Source organism: Prionailurus viverrinus, chromosome B2 (assembly GCF_022837055.1).
Source record: "Prionailurus viverrinus isolate Anna chromosome B2, UM_Priviv_1.0, whole genome shotgun sequence".
NCBI classification, from domain to species: domain Eukaryota; kingdom Metazoa; phylum Chordata; class Mammalia; order Carnivora; family Felidae; genus Prionailurus; species Prionailurus viverrinus.
In genome coordinates, this window is record NC_062565.1 from 39,501,385 (window position 1) to 39,519,099 (window position 17,715).

General features: G+C 50.9%; 1 protein-coding gene across 1 annotated transcript; it reads right to left on the reverse strand.

Annotated features, from left to right (window-relative positions):
* Window positions 1-6,638: 6,638 nt before the first annotated feature.
* Window positions 6,639-17,067, reverse strand: LOC125166152 (uncharacterized). The gene is made up of 7 exons (XM_047859890.1): window positions 16,942-17,067; window positions 15,612-15,975; window positions 15,087-15,419; window positions 13,351-13,426; window positions 11,936-12,054; window positions 10,661-10,767; window positions 6,639-9,789 (listed from the first exon to the last, which is right to left on the reverse strand). Exons 1-7 carry the CDS (start codon window positions 17,041-17,043, stop codon window positions 9,541-9,543), a joined length of 1,350 nt encoding a protein of 449 aa, XP_047715846.1. The 5' UTR covers window positions 17,044-17,067; the 3' UTR covers window positions 6,639-9,540.
* Window positions 17,068-17,715: the final 648 nt, after the last annotated feature.

Sequence of the window (17,715 nt, forward strand, 5' to 3'; positions counted from 1 at the left end):
AGAGAGAGAGAGGGAGGGAGAGGCAGTGCACGTGTGTGGGGAGAGGGGCAGAGGGAGAGGGAGAAAGAGAATCTTAAGCAGGCTCTATGCTCAGCATGAAACCCAATGCGGGGCTCGGTGTCCCAACTGTGAGATCATGACCTGAGCCAAAATCAAGAATCGGATGCTCAACTGACTGAGGCTTCTGGGATTCAAACCCTTGCTCTCGAGCCCCCACCTCTCTCTCACCTCTGACTCCTCTCAGACTTGACCTTCTTTCTTTGTATTTGGACCAATTGTGTTCTCTGACACTTCTAGCTGAGGCAATTCTCCCATCCTTAGCATCTCATATTTTCTCAGACGGGGATCTTGGCCCCTGTCTAGAACCAGTACCTCCTCTCTTCAGGGCAGACACCTCCCGGGGAGTGAGGGTGTGTGTACTCGCTCAAGTGCATGTGCCGGGATTGCTTTAGGTCATGGGCAAGCAGCAGCCAGTAGGCTAGGGGATGGCAGGCCCAAAGGGAAGATCTGGACGACAGCACAGGAGCTAGGAGGCAGGGATCTAGGCACTGAACCTGCCTCAGGTCATCACGGATATCACAGGACTGAGACAGAAGTGCAGGGAACCTCATCTGCCATGCGGCTGGATCAGGACTGGTCCAGATCCTGTCAGGACTGGGGAGGCTACCTAGCCCGCCTTTGGGGGCCAAGTGTGCAGATTGGAAGGCTGGATGGGACAGATGCAAAGTGGGGATTGAGCACACAGGTTTGGGCTTCTTACAGACCCATGCTTAATCCCAGCTCTGTTATTTACTAGTTGTGTGGCCTTGGGCAAGTTCCTAACTCTCTGGGCCGGCTTCACTATCTGGGTATGTAAAGGTAGGGCATGTTAAGTGCTCAAGAAAGAAAGAAAGAAAGAAAGAAGAGAAAGAAAGAAAGAAAGAAAGAAAGAAAAAAGGGCTAGAATTATTTTCCTTCCTCTTCCCTATATTTCTCTCTAAAATCTTCCTTCTTCCTGTCTATCTCCATCCCAGAATTTCATCTTCCATTTTCAAAATGGCAGCTTTCCCTATATCTCGTCTAGCTGTCTGGCTGTCTGTCTGTGTATCTCCCCTGGATGACCCCCAGGAGCTACTTGCTCACCCGTCCCCTCTCCTCCCGTGTCTTCAGGTCCTACTCCCCACCGCCCACACCACCACCACCACCACACACACATCTTTTCCTCTGTGCTTACCTTGCAACAGACTCACCTGTCCTCACATCTTTATCCATTCATCCGTCGATGGACATTTGGGCTCTTTCCATCCTTTGGCTATTGTTGATAGTGCTGCTATAAACATTGGTGTGCATGTGCTGCTTTGCAACAGCATACCTGTATCCCTAGCAGTGCAATTGTGGGGCCTTAGGGTAGTTCTATTTTTAATTTTTTGAGGAAACTCCATGCTGTTTTCCAGGGTGGCTGCACCGATTTGCATTCCCAACAGCAGTGCAAAAGAGATCCTTTCTCCGCATCCTCACCAACATCTGTTGTTGCTGAGTTGTTAATGTTAGCCATTCTGATAGGTGTGAGGTGGTATCTCATTGTGGATTTGATTTATATTTCCCTGATGATAAGTGATGTTGAGCATTTTTTCATGTGTCAGTTGGCCATCTGGATGTTTTCTTTGGAGAAGTGTCTATTTATGTCTTTTGCCCATTTCTTCACTGGATTTTTGTGTTTTGGGTGTTGAGTTTGATAAGTTCTTTACAGATTTTGGATTTATACATTATCTGATATGTCTTTTGCAAATATGTCCCATTCTGTCAGTTGCCTTTTAGTTTTGCTGATTGTTTCCTTCACTGTGCAGAAGCCTTTTTATTTCTTAGGGACAGCTTTGTTATTCATGCTCTTCAACTGCCCATTTGAGTCTGATCACCAGAAGACATGAATAGCCTCCTCCCAGCCCTCCTGGACTGACTTTTCTGCTGCCTTTGACCCCCGCTGACCATGCTCCACTCCTGTCCCCACCCCTGCCCCATGCTATCCCTGCTCAGTCCTGCTCTGCCCCTGGGAGGCTGCCCCTCTGGACTCCATCACCCCAGCGCCTGGTCCCCTGGGTTACTACTGCTGGGTCTAGTGGAAGGGAGCTACAGGCAGGGGTTGGCAGTTAGGAGGAGAAATAAGTTGGAGTACTTACTTTCCCCTACTCCCTCCATGTCTGCCATGGCTCACACAGTGGCTGCCTTCCTCTGGAGCCATAACTCGGATTAGTGGTCCCTCCTCCACGGCTTCCTCTCTCACTTGGCTCCAAGAACACAGTTCTCTCTCCTTGCTCTTTCAAGTTGGGGTGTTAACACTCCCTGTCTTTGGATGCATCACCATCCCTCGGTGGCCCGCTCATCCTTGTCCACTCCTCTGTACGAACCCTGTTAAAATGATCGGCAATTGAACTCTCTTGTGCTTGCTGCCTGCTCCTGGAAGGGAACTTGCCCTACAGCTACCCCCTCCTGGGCATTCCTTTCCCTCTTACCCAGGAAGTGGGAGAGCGTGAAGCCCTCTTCCCAGGGGCACATTCATTTATTCCACCTATTTTCCAAGCTCCTACCATATGCCAGGCTCCATGCTAGGTGCTAGGAAGGTGCATTGAGCACAGGAGTCACTGCCCCTTTGTTGCTAGATGCGGAAGTGATGTTGATATTGCAAATCTGTATTGGCAGGATTTTAAGACAATACCCTGGGTTCAGGGAGTGAAGGGAGACCTTTAAATGAGTCATCAGAGAGAGCTTGGGGACATTTCTGGTCATCTCAGGCCGAAAGGCACATTTGGGCCTCTGTTCTGAGTGTGAGTTGAGAAGTCAGGATGCCTGTTAAGGTGGAAGTGAGGGTCCAGGTTTGGACCACAGGGATCTGCCAACTGAAGATGGGTCTTGCCATGGCCAGAAACAAAATGCCTTTGGGGCGCCTGGGTGGCGCAGTCGGTTAAGCGTCCGACTTCAGCCAGGTCACGATCTCGCGGTCCGGGAGTTCGAGCCCCGCGTCAGGCTCTGGGCTGATGGCTCGGAGCCTGGAGCCTGTTTCCGATATTGTGTCTCCCTCTCTCTCTGCCCCTCCCCCGTTCATGCTCTGTCTCTCTCTGTCCCAAAAATAAATAAACGTTAAAAAAAAATAAAATAAAAGAGAATTATTAGAGAATTGCAGCCTTTCTTTAGATTTTTTTTAATGTTTATTAATTTTTGAGAGAGAGAGAGACACAGTGGAGAGACACAGTGAGAGCCAGGGAGGGGCAGAGACAGAGGGGGAGACACAGGATCCGAAACAGGCTCCAGGCTCTGAGCTGTCAGCACACAGCCTGACGTGGGGCTCGAACTCATGAACCGTGAGACCATGACCCGAACCCAAGTCAGACGCTTAACCGACTGAGCCACCCTGGCGCCCCAAGAATTGCAGCCTTTCTTAAAAGAAAGAAAACAGTTCCTCCCGAGTGGGGCGGATTCCCACCCCCAGCACTGAGTGGACCCCACCTAGTGGTGCTGTGTCCTTGTAATGCCCCGGACTGAGTCAGTCCACAAGTCCTTCCCTCTACACCCAGAGCACGTTGGGCAGTCTGGGATCAACAAGGAAGTAAATCCTGAGACCAATGTGCATCTAGACCAGCCCTTCCTAACAGTATCTGACCACAAAACCCTTCTAAAAGTACTCTAAATTTTCAGACAATCCGCAGGAGCGCCAGAGTTACATTTATGCCTGGATTAGAGTAGAAAGCAATGACAGTCCTAAAGATAAATTCGTTGCTGCAAAATTTGATAATTTTAAAAACAACTTTTAAGCAGAATTTTTAAAATCACAATTTAGAAAAATCAGGTAATTTTTAAAGACCTAGTACTGAAATCACAGCAAGATAAAACGCTTATTCAATAGGGTTGTTAAATACATCGGTGATGTCCATGATTCCTTGGTAAATACTCCTTGTGCAGTTGAAACATCGTACCCACAAGCCACAGGCAATTTGCCCCAGGATCACCTGCCACAGTCATGTAGCACGCAGATTCAGAGGGAGCTTATTTCTATCATAATAACTATATAAAATGTGCTTAGCGTTTTAAAAATCTTTTGAAAACTGTAGTCAATTAATTTTTATATGAAAAAATATAAAAATTAACTTTAAAAAGGTAAAAGTTGTCCATAATTCCGCACTTAAAATACATGAGTTGGGGCACCTGGGTGGCTCAGTTGGTTAAGAGTCTGATCTTGATTTCAGCTCAGGTCATGATCTCACAGTTCGTGAGTTCAAGCCTGGCATGGGGCTCTGTGCTGACAGCATGGAGCCTGCGTGGGATTCTCTCCCTCTTCCTCTGCTCCTCTCCCCCACTTTCAGTCTCTCTCTCTCTCTCTCTCTCAAAACAAAAACTAAAGAATAGAAAAAAAGAAGGAAAAACAGACAAGAATGTATTGAGTGCTTACTATGTGCAGGGCATTGTTCTAAACACCTTAAATGTGTTTCGCCATTACCTGTGAGGTAGGTAATATTATTGTTCCAGGTAACCAAGATCCAGAGAAGTTAAATAACTTTCCTGAGGCCACACAGCTCATACAGGTGGAAGTTAGGTTTAGATCCGAGCAGTCTGGCTCCAGAGCCAGTCCGCCTAATCTTACTGAGTGGAATTTTCCTCCACTCTAATACCACTCCCTGGAGATAATTTCTACTGATATTTTAGTTTTTGTTCATCTAGCCTTTTTGCTATGGTCACACAGAGACACAAACACAAAGGAGTTCATGCTAGACATATTATTTTGTGGCATTTTCACTTAATCTATCTGGAGTATCTCTCCATATCAACAGATGTCTACATAATATTCCTTGGTATGAATGTAGCATAACTTCTTAATCAACCTCCCATTAATGGACATTAAAAGAGTTTCTAAGAGCCAACTTTTGCAAATTGTGATAAACGCAACTTCCTTTTCCTTACGTTAAAATGTTTGAAGAAAATATGTTCCTAGCATGGGTTATTTTCACATGACACTTATTAATGTCTCTTAAAACGCTAATGTTTTGTGGTGCATTGGGAGGTGAATCTCAACACTTCTATAGCTGCAGGAAGCTTCGGGTTGTGATCCACTCCTTCTGCGTTCCAAGTCATGTAGCAGAACCCGCCATTAGTCACCCTTCCACCCCACATCGCCAGACCCTCCCCACGAACTCAAATATCTCAGCCTGGAAGACAAGACCTAAAATAGCAGGGACCAGAGAGATTTGGAGGATCCATTCTTTCCTCCGGCTCAGGCTCGGCTTCTTGACTTCTGAGTCTTTGGCTGAGGAGACATACTCCTTCAGTGAAGACACTAATGACCAGCAGGGGGAGGGCCAGGAAAACTAGGTTGAGGAGAGATTGGCTGAGGGTTTGGAGGTGAGCCAGCCTGTAGATGCCCGCCATTGACAGCAAGGTAAGTAAGGACTCGTGAATTTCCTTGAAGGACAGAGTAAAGCTTCAGATTGTTGTGATGACTTTTTGTTGGTGTTAGCCTGGGGTTCCTTGAATGAAGCTCCTTGAAAGGACCCTCACCAAATCTAGCTTGTGGATTTGTTACATGCATGACCGCCACAGGGGGTGGGAGAAGGGGCTTGTTTTGAGAAATCTGTAAAGATTACAGGGAGAAAGAAGCTCAGGCAGAAGAGATAGTAGTGGTTAAGAAAAAGAAGGCCAGCCAAGTTTCTGACCTTTGGGAAACTGTGCTGGGATTTAGAATTTACATTAAGAACTTATTTCACTGAGGCACCTGGGTGGCTCAGTTAAGCATCCCACTTCAGCTCAGGTCGTGATCTCGCGGTTCGTGAGTTCGAGCCCCATGTGGGGCTCTGTGCTGACAGCTCAGAGCCTGGAGCCTGCTTCTGATTCTATGTCTGCCCCTCCCCCCGCTCACACTCTGTCTCTCTCTCTCAAAAATAAACATCAAAAAAAATTTACAGTAGACTTACTTAGCACCAAAATTTACATATCCTGCCATGCTTACATTTTTTTCTATTGTTCTATGTTGCATAACCTCCTGATGTAATAGGAACCTGATAACAGCACCTGCCTGGTGGTTTTATTGTTACAGAGAAAATGCCATTTGGGGTGCCTAAATTCATTCACAGAACTAGATTTTTGACTGTGATTATTATCATGAACTCTCAGAATTAAAAAATATGAGGTATGTATCTATATCTATGTCTATATCTGTATCTATATCTAAATCTATACCTATATCTGTTCCTATATTTCTGTATCTACATATGAAGCATTACAGACATATTTGAAGTCCCCAACCAATATACTGGGTAGAAATGTTTTTAGTTGAGATTTGAATTTATCTGATTGCTCATGAAGTTAACCATTATTTATGTTTTTCATTTTCTTGAGTGTGATTTTCTTCTCACCTATAATTTGTCCACTAAAAATGGTGGGTCCTTTTACTAATTTATAAATCCTGGCTGCTAATCTTTTATCAGTTATATGCATTGCAAATTCCATTTCCCTGTCGGTGGCTTCTCCTCCCACTTTCTTTTTGGTGTCTTCTTTTTGTACTCGAGTTTTTCATTTTAATATAGTCAAACACCACATTTCCCCTTTATGGTTTGAGCTTTTGATGTCTTGCTCAAGAAATATTCCTGTACCCTGAAGTCATGAAAACACTTACATTTTTGTCTAAACATTTTATTGCTCAGCTATTGACATGGAGATTTGTAACCCACCTGGAATTCATTCTTGTGTAAAACATAGGCGGGAATCTAATTTTCTATTTTCCCCATATGGATAGATGGTTGCTCCCAGACCATGGCATATTCCTCTCCTCTGCCCCTGTTTCATATGCCTGCTCTGGCAGAAAATCAGGTTCCCACTTCTCACCCCCCAATTCTGTTGCCCTGGTCGATTTTCTAGTCTAGGATCACACTGTGGTTGTGAGAACATCACACTAAGTCTTGGTTTCCGGTCAGGTAAGACCATCTCCTTTTCCATTTGTTCTTCAACTTTGTCTTGGTTCTTCAGTTTGATTATTTATTGTTTATTGGTAACAAACTATTCCAAACCTTAGTGGCTTGAAACACTGACCAAAACAGAAAACAGACAAGTCGATGAACAAAACATTGACATACTGTGGGCATGCATAAAGAGCATAGTGGGGGGCAAGGTGAAGGGAGGGTCCAACTGGCAGTGGGTGGCAGGCCCTCCGAGGATGGTGCCTAAAGCCTGCTAGTGTCCCAAAGGTCGAAGAGCATCTCTCTCCTGTGGGGCCTGAGCCTTGGGTGGCAGAAGGGGTGGTCCCCTCCCTGGGGCACTGTGGGCAGGAGGGACCCAGGCCTTTTTATCTGGGGACACTGGTTAATCAAGAATCCCTCTCCTCAAACTCCCCAGCTACATCAGCCACAGCCCTACCAGCCCCTCTTGGCTCCTGGAGTTCTATCAGAAAAGGTCACGCTTCCCATCCTCTCCTAGCACCGTTAGCATTCTTCAGCTCTTGCCATGATTGCTTGGTGTTACTATTTTGTCATACGTCTACCCACTGTGCATGTGCGTGCATGCGTACATGCAATGGGAACAGGGACCCAAAAGCACTGTGGCTAAAATTTCAGGTCTAGGATCCACCATTTATTAGCTATAAGACTTTGGGAAATTACTGAACTGTCTGCATCTCAATTTCCCCATCTTTAAAATGAAGGGAAAGCACTTACCTTATGAGGTTGTTTAAGCCATTAAGGTATGTAGAGGAATGTGGCTATAAGAAACACTCCATAATTGTTGGCTTACTAGACTTAATCACTGCCCTTGAGCAGTGGCTGGAGGTCAGCAGGCCCCTATAAATACCATGTAATGCCTATAACTCCAGGGGTTCTAGTCTGAGTAAATCCTTTGGCTTTGGACAGTGGCGGGAGGAACCTGACCCCTGGGATGGCTCGTGGTGTTATAGCCAGGAAACCCGAGTCGAGAAGACCATGGTGAAGATGGGCTCCCCCAGTGGTTATGTAGACTAAAATATAGACCAAGAGGCACTGTCAGGAGCCTAGCACAACAGAGGACCAGAGGTCTAATGAGGCCGTAGGTCAGTGCTGATGGCCCTCTCAGAGCAAGGCCGGGTAGGGTGAGAGGTCAGGATACAGCAGGTGCCCAGCCTCTGGTAGTCAAATCTGGAGCACTGGAAGGGCAGGGAAGAGACCTGAGGAGCCAAGGTGATGCTCAGAACATCCTGTTCTCCACCTCTTTCAACTCGGGGTTGTTCCCAGATGTCCCCAACAGCCACAGACTCGAGACATAACCACATCCTCAACACTGAGAACCTGAGATGTCACAAGTGACAAGGAATTACTTTGCCTTCCTCCCTGAAGAAGACCTCATCATCACACCCGAGCCTGCCAGACCTCAGACCACCCACCCTTTTCCTCTCCAACCCCTCTCCCTTCCTGGCCCTGAAGCAACCACACTCTCAGGTCCTATCCTGGAGGCAAAGCTGATGTCTCACTGTGACTGATGGCAAACAAGTTCTTGTCTGACAAAACCATTCACACTGACCAATAAGCGGTGAATCCCCTGTCCTCCAAGAGATTGGGACAGACACTGTATGACTCACTGGAATTTTGCAGAAGGGATCTGGCCTCCCACTGGCAGTTGGATTTGATGATCTTTAAATGTCACCCTTGAGAAGTAATGAATCTGCAATTCAAGAAATCTTTCCCATGACATGGTAGAACAGCACCCTCTGTCCCCATGGCCTAGAATTCCCACAATCCAGAGTCACTCCTTGGAGGTGCAGAATAAAAGAGGGCCCATGTCTCCGTAAGAGCCCTGTGGAAGTGTACGTGGGCAAAGCAGGAGGTGGCCCTCAGCCTGCTCTGTTGGAGATGAAGCTAGCAAGGTAGTTGATGGTTTCCATGGCAGGGGAGGGAGCCCAGGTCAGTTCCCTACAGTGGCTGCAGGGGCCACTATAAGGAAGGAAGCTCTCATGCCTCCCACCCCTGCCCAGCAAGGCCAAGTGTTAGGAGGGACTCTTGAGTGGAGGACACTGCCCACATACTGGCAGGGTCATTTGTGAGAATCAAAATCAGGAGGTCAGGAAGGCGCTCTGGTGGAGGAAAAGAACTTTCCAGCCTGGCTTAGCAGCCCTGAGAGGTAGTTGGGGGTGGAGGGGGGGTTTCATGAGGAGAGTCACCAAAGAGGAACTTGCACAGTGTGTCAGGATTTCACAGCCCCTGGTCAGGAAGGAAGTGAGGGTCACAGAGTGGGGCGAACATTGGGTCACTCAGAGGCACTGGGATCCAGACCCTATGTAATTGGACTTTGCTCTAATAGCCCTCCTCCTAGACCCTGGGGAGGGGAGCAGGCAGGTGTCTAGAAACCCCTTCTATGGGCCTCAGAGCCTGCCCAGCACAGCCTTTAGACTCAAAGCTTCTCTCCTCTGGAGTGATAAGGACTTTCTTCTCCTCCCCCTTCCTCACCTCCTTTGTAGGAAGGGATGACCTTTTGCTGGTTTGGGACCATCTTTGTCCCACCAAAGTCCCCGTATCACTGGTAGGGCAACCCCACGCCTCACAGGTACTTGTTAAGTGCTCACTGCCCAGTGAAGTCTGCCTTCAGCTCCTGAGTTTCCCCCTCCAGGGCAGTCAAGTTGGAGGGCTGGGGTCTGCTTCCAGAGATGCTGGCATATTCCACAGTCAGAAGGGGGTCAGGCGTGGGCCTCAGGTTGGGGTGGGTGTTGACATAGATGGAGTCCTCAAGGTCAAAGTTGTTCAGGTGGGTAAGTGAAGCATAGCAAATGGCCCCAGAGTCCTCATCAGAGCCCATCTGTTGATTGGAGCCCTGGGAATCAAAGAAGATAGATGTTCATTGTACAGATCATAGCTGGGAATGGTCAGTGGCCCCCAGGCTGCCCAGAGCTGGGTGGAGAACAGAGACAGGGATAAGGTGTGGGACAGAGTATGGACCTTGCAGAGCCTCTGGGAATAGCTGAAGCCAGCAGAGTTGCCATCACTGACGATGTTTAAGAATAGGCTAAGGAAGGCTATGTTGGGTATGATCCATGGACCGGCATTGCCTGGCAGCTTGTTAAAATCTCAGGTTCCACCCAAGATCTATTAAATCGGTCTCTGGGGGAGGGGCCCAAGAAATTCTGTTTGAACACGTTTTCCAGGTGACTTTTATGCATACTCAAGTTTGAGTAGTGCTGAGCTAGAACAGCACTTGGTAGGGGTGCCATTTGTAGAGTTGATTCCAGCATTACAGAGGGTTGAACCAGATGGCTTTAGATCGTCCCAATCCTGCGATTCTGTGGTTTTAAAGTCTCAGATCTTTAGACAAGACATGCCTACCCAAGGGCAACAGCTCGGCCCTCAGCTCCCAAAGAGAGAGCACTTAAGGAGCCATGCTTGTGCCGTGAGGCCCTCTTCCCCCTAGCCGACTGGACTGATGGAAGCCACGCCATAGGCTGGCTCTGGACCTATGGGATGGACCCCCACTAATAGCTGTCTCCTGTGGGGGTGAAGGTCAAAAGCTGAAGCAGTCAACTTCTCTCTCTTGAAGAGGTTTGAATTGGGAAATATGGGGCAATGGGTATGTGCAGATGAGGCAACATGAGGAGTCACACGTGATTCCAGGCCCAGACTGAACAGAAACTACAAGTAAACACAAGCTGGGGAGCTAAAAAAGACAGTAACACTGACAACAAAGATACCCAGAAAACCTGAGATCGCCTCTGCCCTGACGAGGAGTCTTTCCGGTGTTCAGTGGTCTTTTCCCTCTGGACTGAAATGTTGTCATAGATGTGGAGTTTGTCCTCACCTGTGAAGAAAAGAGTCCAGTTTGGGGCAGGGACCGCTCCCTAGGCTCCAGTCTCCTGAGAAGGCAGAGGTGATGGAGGCCCCCTCTGGGCAGAGGGGACCCTGGCAGGGGAGGGGCTGGGGCCCCGGCCCGGAAATCCCACCCTGCCCAGGACATTGCAGGGAGGTCACAGTAGGGTCGCAGGCCCTGGCCAGTGCAGAGGAGTGTCCAGAGAGCAGAGATTAGTGATAAGGAGCAAATCAAGCTGGCAGCCTGTGGCTTATTTGCATAAAACTGGTAAGCTTAATCAACTCAAGTCACTGAAAGTTCCAAACTGAAACATCAATTTAAGTATAATCTATTTGCTGGGGAAGTTATCTATAACGTCTTTCAAATTTTTGGGCCAGGAGCCACAATGAGAAACATTTTATCTTATTCCGGCACATACGAATACACACACTCACACACTCACACTCCTACGCATACGTGCGCCCCCCCCAACACCCCTAAAAGTCCAATGAAAAAATATTTGTCCTTCCAGAGTGTACAAACCACTGTGACATTTTACCTTTTTATTTTGTTTTATGGAAATAGTATTGTGACCCACTAAATTGGCTTTGCACAGTTTGAAAAGTACGGATAGAAAATTTTACAATCTGGGGCACCTGGGTGGCTCAGTTGGTTAAGCGTCCGACTTCAGCTCAGGTCATGATCTCACAGTCCGTGAGTCTGCTCAAGTCTTAATCTCACGGTTTGTGGGACTGAGCCCTGTGTCAGGCTTCACACTGTCAGTGCAGATTCTCTGTCTCCCTCTGTCTCTCTGCCCCTTCCCCTGCTTGCACTTTCCCTCTCTCAACAGAAATAGAGCTTTTTTAAAAAATAAAAAAAGTAAATCCTTACCTATAAAAATATGGCAAACTTTACGATCCCAAAATGATAGCAGAATGCCCAATTTTAGGCAAATTAGGCTTAGAGGAAGCTGACCTTGAGCCTCTGAAGAGAATGATCCTGCCTGCTGTTCTGCAAAGCAAGAGCACCCAGGGGATCCTGGCCACCTTGTCTTGCGGGCCTCAATTTCCTTGGTGGTAGGTAGAATGGGCACAATAAGCCTGGTCCTCACGGTTCGAGGGCACGAGGACATCATAGCCACGCCCTCAGTGGTCTGCTCTGAGCCAGCTCTGGGCTTTACCTTTCCCGGCACTTCCTCGGGCTTTCTTGAAGTACAGGATCATGAGGACCATGAGCACCAGCAGCAGCAGGACGGCCACCGTCGAGGTGGGAATGATGAGACGCCAATTGCTTTCAGAGCTTGGGAATAAGGAACAGCCAGCAGGGTGAGGAAAGTGGGAGCCAACCTTCTGTGGGGAAGCCATCCCTCTCCCCACACATTTGGTGGTCATGACAGAGCCTCCCGCTGAGCTGGCCAGGAGGCAGCCCCATGGTCAAGGACTCTGCCCCATAAGCCATGCACGTCTAGCCACGTCTGGGCTATGTTTCCTCCTCTGTGAAAGGGGAATGGTACCAATGCCTGCTGTCTTTGCTCCTTTTCCCTTTTCTGGCTGCTGTCCCCTGACTTGCCCCCAGGCCCCTGTTGCAGGGTCTGCACTCACCCTTCCAACCTGCTCCCCTAAACTATTCTTGGTCCCGGCTCTGTCACCTCAGCCTGCCTGTGAGAGGCGCTCAACTCTCAGAGAACACTGGTTTCCTGTGACCCACAGTTCTGCCACATGATAAACACATCTGGATAGGGCCTGTCTTAAGTCAAAGGCAGAACACAAAGACAGGCTTTCTCACACCACAGCAGGCTCCCCAGGGCGGCAAGTGTCGAAGCCCTAAGCCCCGGAGGCAGCCACTTTAGGGACACCTCTCAGCTCCATGACCAGCTCCACCTGGTTTCTGGACATACTGCCTTGAAGCAAGGAACCATGGTTTGTGAGAGCCCGGGGTTCCCATCGCAGTGATGGTGGGTGGAGAGACGGCAGGGAGGATGGAGTCTGGAATAAGAGCGGCTATCAGGTCAGTCCCGAGGGGTCGGGGCCTAGAACATCAGGCAGGGGTAGAGAAGAAATCAGGCTGCGGGTTGTAGTAACAACAGAGTGCCCCCTTCCCCCAGACGCCTGTGGCTGGAAGAGGGAAGAGGCCAAGGAAGAAGCTCTGGGCACATGCCTGGCGCTGGGCCAGACACAATCCCACTTAATCCTCACGGCAACTCCGTAAGACGGTGGTTCTGCCCCGAGGCAAACTTGGCAGTGTCCGGAGACATTTTGGTTTGGTTGCCACACCTGGGTGGTCTCAGGGAGGTTTGTGCTGTTGCTGTCCCATGGGCAGAGGCCAGGAACACTGCCGCCCGGGACACCCCTCGCAACAAATGTCAGCCTTGCCCAAGGTAAGCAACCCTGCTGTAAGGTGAGAATGTCCACTGGCCCCATTTTGCAGATGACAAAACTGAGGCTCCAAGAGGCCTGAAGCAAGTGACCTGAAGCATTCTGCCCCCCTGAGAGCCAGGCGTCTATGGGCATGCGGTAGCTGGAGGCATTTCACACAGTCGGCCATGGGGGGGGAGGAAGTGGAGGACAGAGAGGACCGGGAGGCAGGTGACAGTACCTGTCGGTGACAGGGTTGGCGGCGGAGGTCCAGGCTGTGGTGCTCCTGGTGCTCGTGGTGGTGGGCGTGGTTGTAGCTGAAAGACACGACCATGAGAGGAGCACTCCCATGTGTTTGCTCTGCATTGCAGGCTCCCCACTTCTAGCCTGTGACCCTGGGGAGGATGGGCCCACACAGGGCTCTGGGCCAAGTGGGGGTGTTACTCTGAGTGATGTGGATGTAGAAAGCTGTGGAAGCCCAGGAAGAAACTCTGGTGAAAGCAGAACCCATTTCTCTTGGGTTTTCCTCACAGTGAAGTGCCACCATGCAAGTGGCTTTAGATTAGGACCACACTATCACTTGGCTATATTCCACAGTCTTTTCTGTGTTCTTTGAACATATCATGTACTCTCCACCCATAATGCTTCCCTCCCACCTGCCCCCACTTTTGTCTGGGGGTCCTGCTCCTTCAGTAAGGCCCAGGCGGTATCACCTCCTCTGGGGAGTCCTCCAGGAGAATCCATACCACTGCTTTCTCCACCAACCTGGTCTCTCCCTTCCACTGGGCCGCCACCCAACATGCTTCCATTATGCCGCCCACCACCCACCCTCCTGACCCTTTACCTATGTATCTGCCTTCCTGGGGTGGGAGGGTGCTGTGGGCTCCTCCAGCACAGGAGTGGGTCTCAAGGTTTCTGATTCCCCTTCTAGAGCACAGCCCCTGCCCTACATGGGGGAGGGCGGTGAGCCACGGCTTAGGCGGTGACTGGCCAAGCAGCTGACCTGCGTCTTCCGGGTGCCCAGCTGAATGGCTGAGCAGGCTTGGAAGGAGGGCAGGGGTCTGGGAAGATGCCATTCAGACTCCAGCCATCACAGAGAAACTCAGTGGGGGTGGGGGGGGGAGGGCGGGCAGGCTTTGCCACTCAGAGGTTGTTTTTTTTTTTTTTTAACGTTTATTCATTTTTGAGAGACAGAGAGAGACAGATCATGAGAGGGGAAGGGGCAGAGAGAGAGGGAGACACAGAATTGAAGCAGGCTCCAGGCTCCGAGCCGACAGCACAGAGCCCGACATAGGGCTCGAACCCACAAACCATGAGATCACGACCTGAGCCGAAGTCGGACACTCAACCGACTGAGCCACCCAGGTGCCCCAACCACTCAGAGGTTTTCAAGAAATACACCTGGGGCCTCAGATGGGGAGCACCGCCAAGCTCCCCACCTGAGGCTTATGGTCTCTCGACTATAAGGGGCAGGGCCAGGGTGAGGACCCATGTCTTCTGAGCCCTCGGCCGCTGCACCTCCCAACCTCACCCTCGAAGCCCCACGTCTGCCTCACTGACTGGCTGCCTCCTGCCTGTCCGCCATTTGTTAACCCAACTGGCTTCCTGGGACTCAAGCACAACCCTTTGAGAGAAGGTTAGGGGTTAGGGTCAGGGGTGGGGATGCCCAGGAGTGGCCCAGTCACCAGCCAGTCTCGTCAAACTTGAGGGAGCCTTACAGTCATTAGAAATCAACGGACGAGTCTTGTTAGTAGCAACAAAACTGTTCAGAGACACATGTGATGGGAAAGGAAGAACCAAGTGAGCCAGCAGGTCTGAGTTCTGCTGGTTCTGCCTTTAATTCACGGTGACCTTGGGCAAAGGGCACTGGTTTTCGGCTGTGAGAGCCAAGAAGAAAATGCTTTTAGAGTCTTCTCTAGCTCTAACACCTGTGGTTTAGGAAGGCTGAGGACCACACGAAGAAGGCCAAGAACTCACCCCGAGATACCACCAGACGGAATTTTCTGAGAACAGAGATCTCTGAGGATTTGTAGAATCCACATGAATAAAATCCAGAGTCCTTCACCCTGAGCTCAGTCATGGTGACGATGAAGTAGCCTAAACTGGAATAATCCTGAATAGAGTTTCGAGGATCCCCGGACACTCTCGGGAGCCTGGTGTTGGAGGCTAACACGATACAAGTATCTGCTGAAATGTCCCTGCACCAGACTCTCATCATGTTTGAACCTGTCCAGGGCGGGTACAGGCACTTCACAGAGACCGTCTCCCCTTCCAGTTTGTGCAGCAACGGTGACTTCTGTTCCCAGGAGCCTGAAAAGAAACTTGGGTCAGGGAGCAGTTCATCTGCCACTGCGGGGCCAGGAGATAGGTGCCTTCCTCTGCAGAAAGGGCCCCAGAGGCAGCCTCAGACCACAGCCCCACCCCGCCCCGTCCCCTTCTGGCCTGCCTCACCCGGCCACCTCCCCCTCCTCTTGCCCTGTTCCCTCCCTTGGTCCTCATCACCTGATGATGCCAGGAGCATCAGAAGGACAGATAGCAGCAGGTGTGTGCCCTCCCCGGCCATGGGCCCTCTTCTTGAGCCGGGGTGGGAGAGGGAAGTCCCGAGGACAGGGAGCTTCTGGCTGGGGGACAGGGGTGGGGATTCAGCACAGCCACCCTCGCTGGTCCGGGGGAAGAAGCATGCTCCAACGGGGCAGTAGGAGGCCTGGGAGGAGGGGACCTTCCCGCTGCAGGTGCTACACGTGAGCCCCGAAAGGCGACAACCCCGAGACTGGACTGAGGCTCCAGGAGACTCTGCGGCTACTGCTGTGGCTCTCTCGTGCTCAGCCTCTTCCTCCTTGTCACACTGGGGTTGGGATGTAGAAAGCTGTGGAAGCCCAGGAAGAAACTCTGGTGAAAGCAGAACCTATTTCTCCTTTCTTTCTCCCCTCTAGCTGACCACTTCCTCCCAGCCCTCAGCTACCTCCTCCCCACCCGGTAAAGCAGTGGCTGACGGGGAGTGACCCAGTTAGGGGACTTTTGGAGGTGCCCAGTGGTCTGAGCCTTCTTGTCCAGGCCTGCCTGGGAGCTGGGGGGGGGGGGGGGTGGTGTGGGGACTGGAGGGGCAGAGGAGAAGAGAGAGGGAGAGTCATTTCCAGGAAGAGGTGCAGGGAATCAGGGAATATTCTGGCAAGGGTGGGAAAGAATGAAGCGGGGGAGCATAACTGGCAGGGGGGGAAGAGGATCGGGGAGGCTGGAGGGGAGTCTCCCCACCCCAGTCACCCCATGTCCCCAGCTCCCAGCCTGCCATAATCACTCCCCAAGCATTTGTCCAAAGACCACAGTAATCAAGCACGTTTTTAAGAATAATTGTCATTAGAAGAGCCACGGAAAAACAATCACCACAGGCTGTGTATAGTTAATAAACAACGAAGAAAGGAGGACACCTTGTAAAAATGCAGTGTGGCAGGTCGGGTTTGTGGGGGCACAGATTCTGAGGTGGAGGTTAGCACGGAGGCCTAACATGCCCGGGGACCAAGCTGGGAAGAGAAGGACAGGTCAACAGGAAGCTCAGGCCTGCAGAGATCTGAAGACAGGATGCTCTCCAGGGTGGCAAGGAGATGCCGGGGCTTTGGAGCCTGCGACAGCCGGTCAGGGGTGACGGGCCACCCTGGGAGGGGGACTGCCCTTGGTGAGGCCTCTCTCTGCAGCTGAGGCAGCACCCTGGGGGGAGGGGCTGGCAGAGGAGGCCTTCCGCTCTCCCTATTCCCAGCCCTGGGGTAACAAGTCCATCAGCCTGAAGGACGATACACCGACTCAGTTTGATGCAGACTGAGAAAACTTTTGCAGCCACCTGGGAGGACCGTGAACTTGAGGCTTGCTTGCTGGACTTCCAGTGGGAGCGCCTGTGTCCCACGGTGACAGATGTGTCTTCTATGTTCCGCAGAGCAGACATCCCCCCGAGCTGGGTTTTCTTTACGTGTCCCGGCCCTTGGTCACGACAGGAAGCCCTCCACGGGCGTGTCCTGTCATCACAGTCGATTGCTCAGGAAGCTTTGTTGCCTTAGCCACTAACAGCAGCAGCAGCAGCCTGTGTGATACCCACCCCCCCCCCCATGCACCCCCTGCCCAGGATCTCCTGAGGATCTGGATCCTCCTGCAGCTCCAGGGGAAAAAGGGTAAGGACAAGGAGAAAAATGAAAGGCTGGGGCTTTCAGGAAAATGTCCCAGAGCACTGGAGGTCCAAAGAGGCCACCCAGGCCCCAGCGGGGCTGGAGACCCTGGGCGGGGGCTCTGTATTCCTTTCCCAGTACCCTCTATCCTTCCTGGGGAGTTCACGTGGGAGCAGGCTCCAAGGGTGGGCACCTGGTACAGGCTCACCCAATTCCGGGAGGCCCTCATCCTCAGCAAACAGGGATGGGGGGGTCCCCTAACAGCTACCCTGACATCAGGGCACAGCCGAAGGCCTCTGCCTAGGTCCGGCACCCACCGCCTGAGGCCTGCCCGTGTGTCCCTCTGCCCTCCCTAGCCCCTTTCAATTTAGGGCACAACAGAGAAATAGGGCCCAGAGGGCTTTACTGTGGACAAAGCATACGCTAGAGCTGGAGAAGAGCTTGGGGACGAGCAA

What these genes read in the sequence shown, in the direction of transcription:
- LOC125166152 (XM_047859890.1), bottom strand. Translation starts at nt 17,043, where the DNA reads ATGTCTGCTCTGCGGAACATAGAAGACACATCTGTCACCGTGGGACAC. An exon ending in GCCAACCCTGTCACCGACAG is followed by an intron (nt 12,055 to 13,350) that starts GTACTGTCACCT and finishes CTTATTCCCAAG; the next exon opens with CTCTGAAAGCAATTGGCGTC. An exon ending in CCGAGGAAGTGCCGGGAAAG is followed by an intron (nt 10,768 to 11,935) that starts GTAAAGCCCAGA and finishes TTTTCTTCACAG; the next exon opens with GTGAGGACAAACTCCACATC.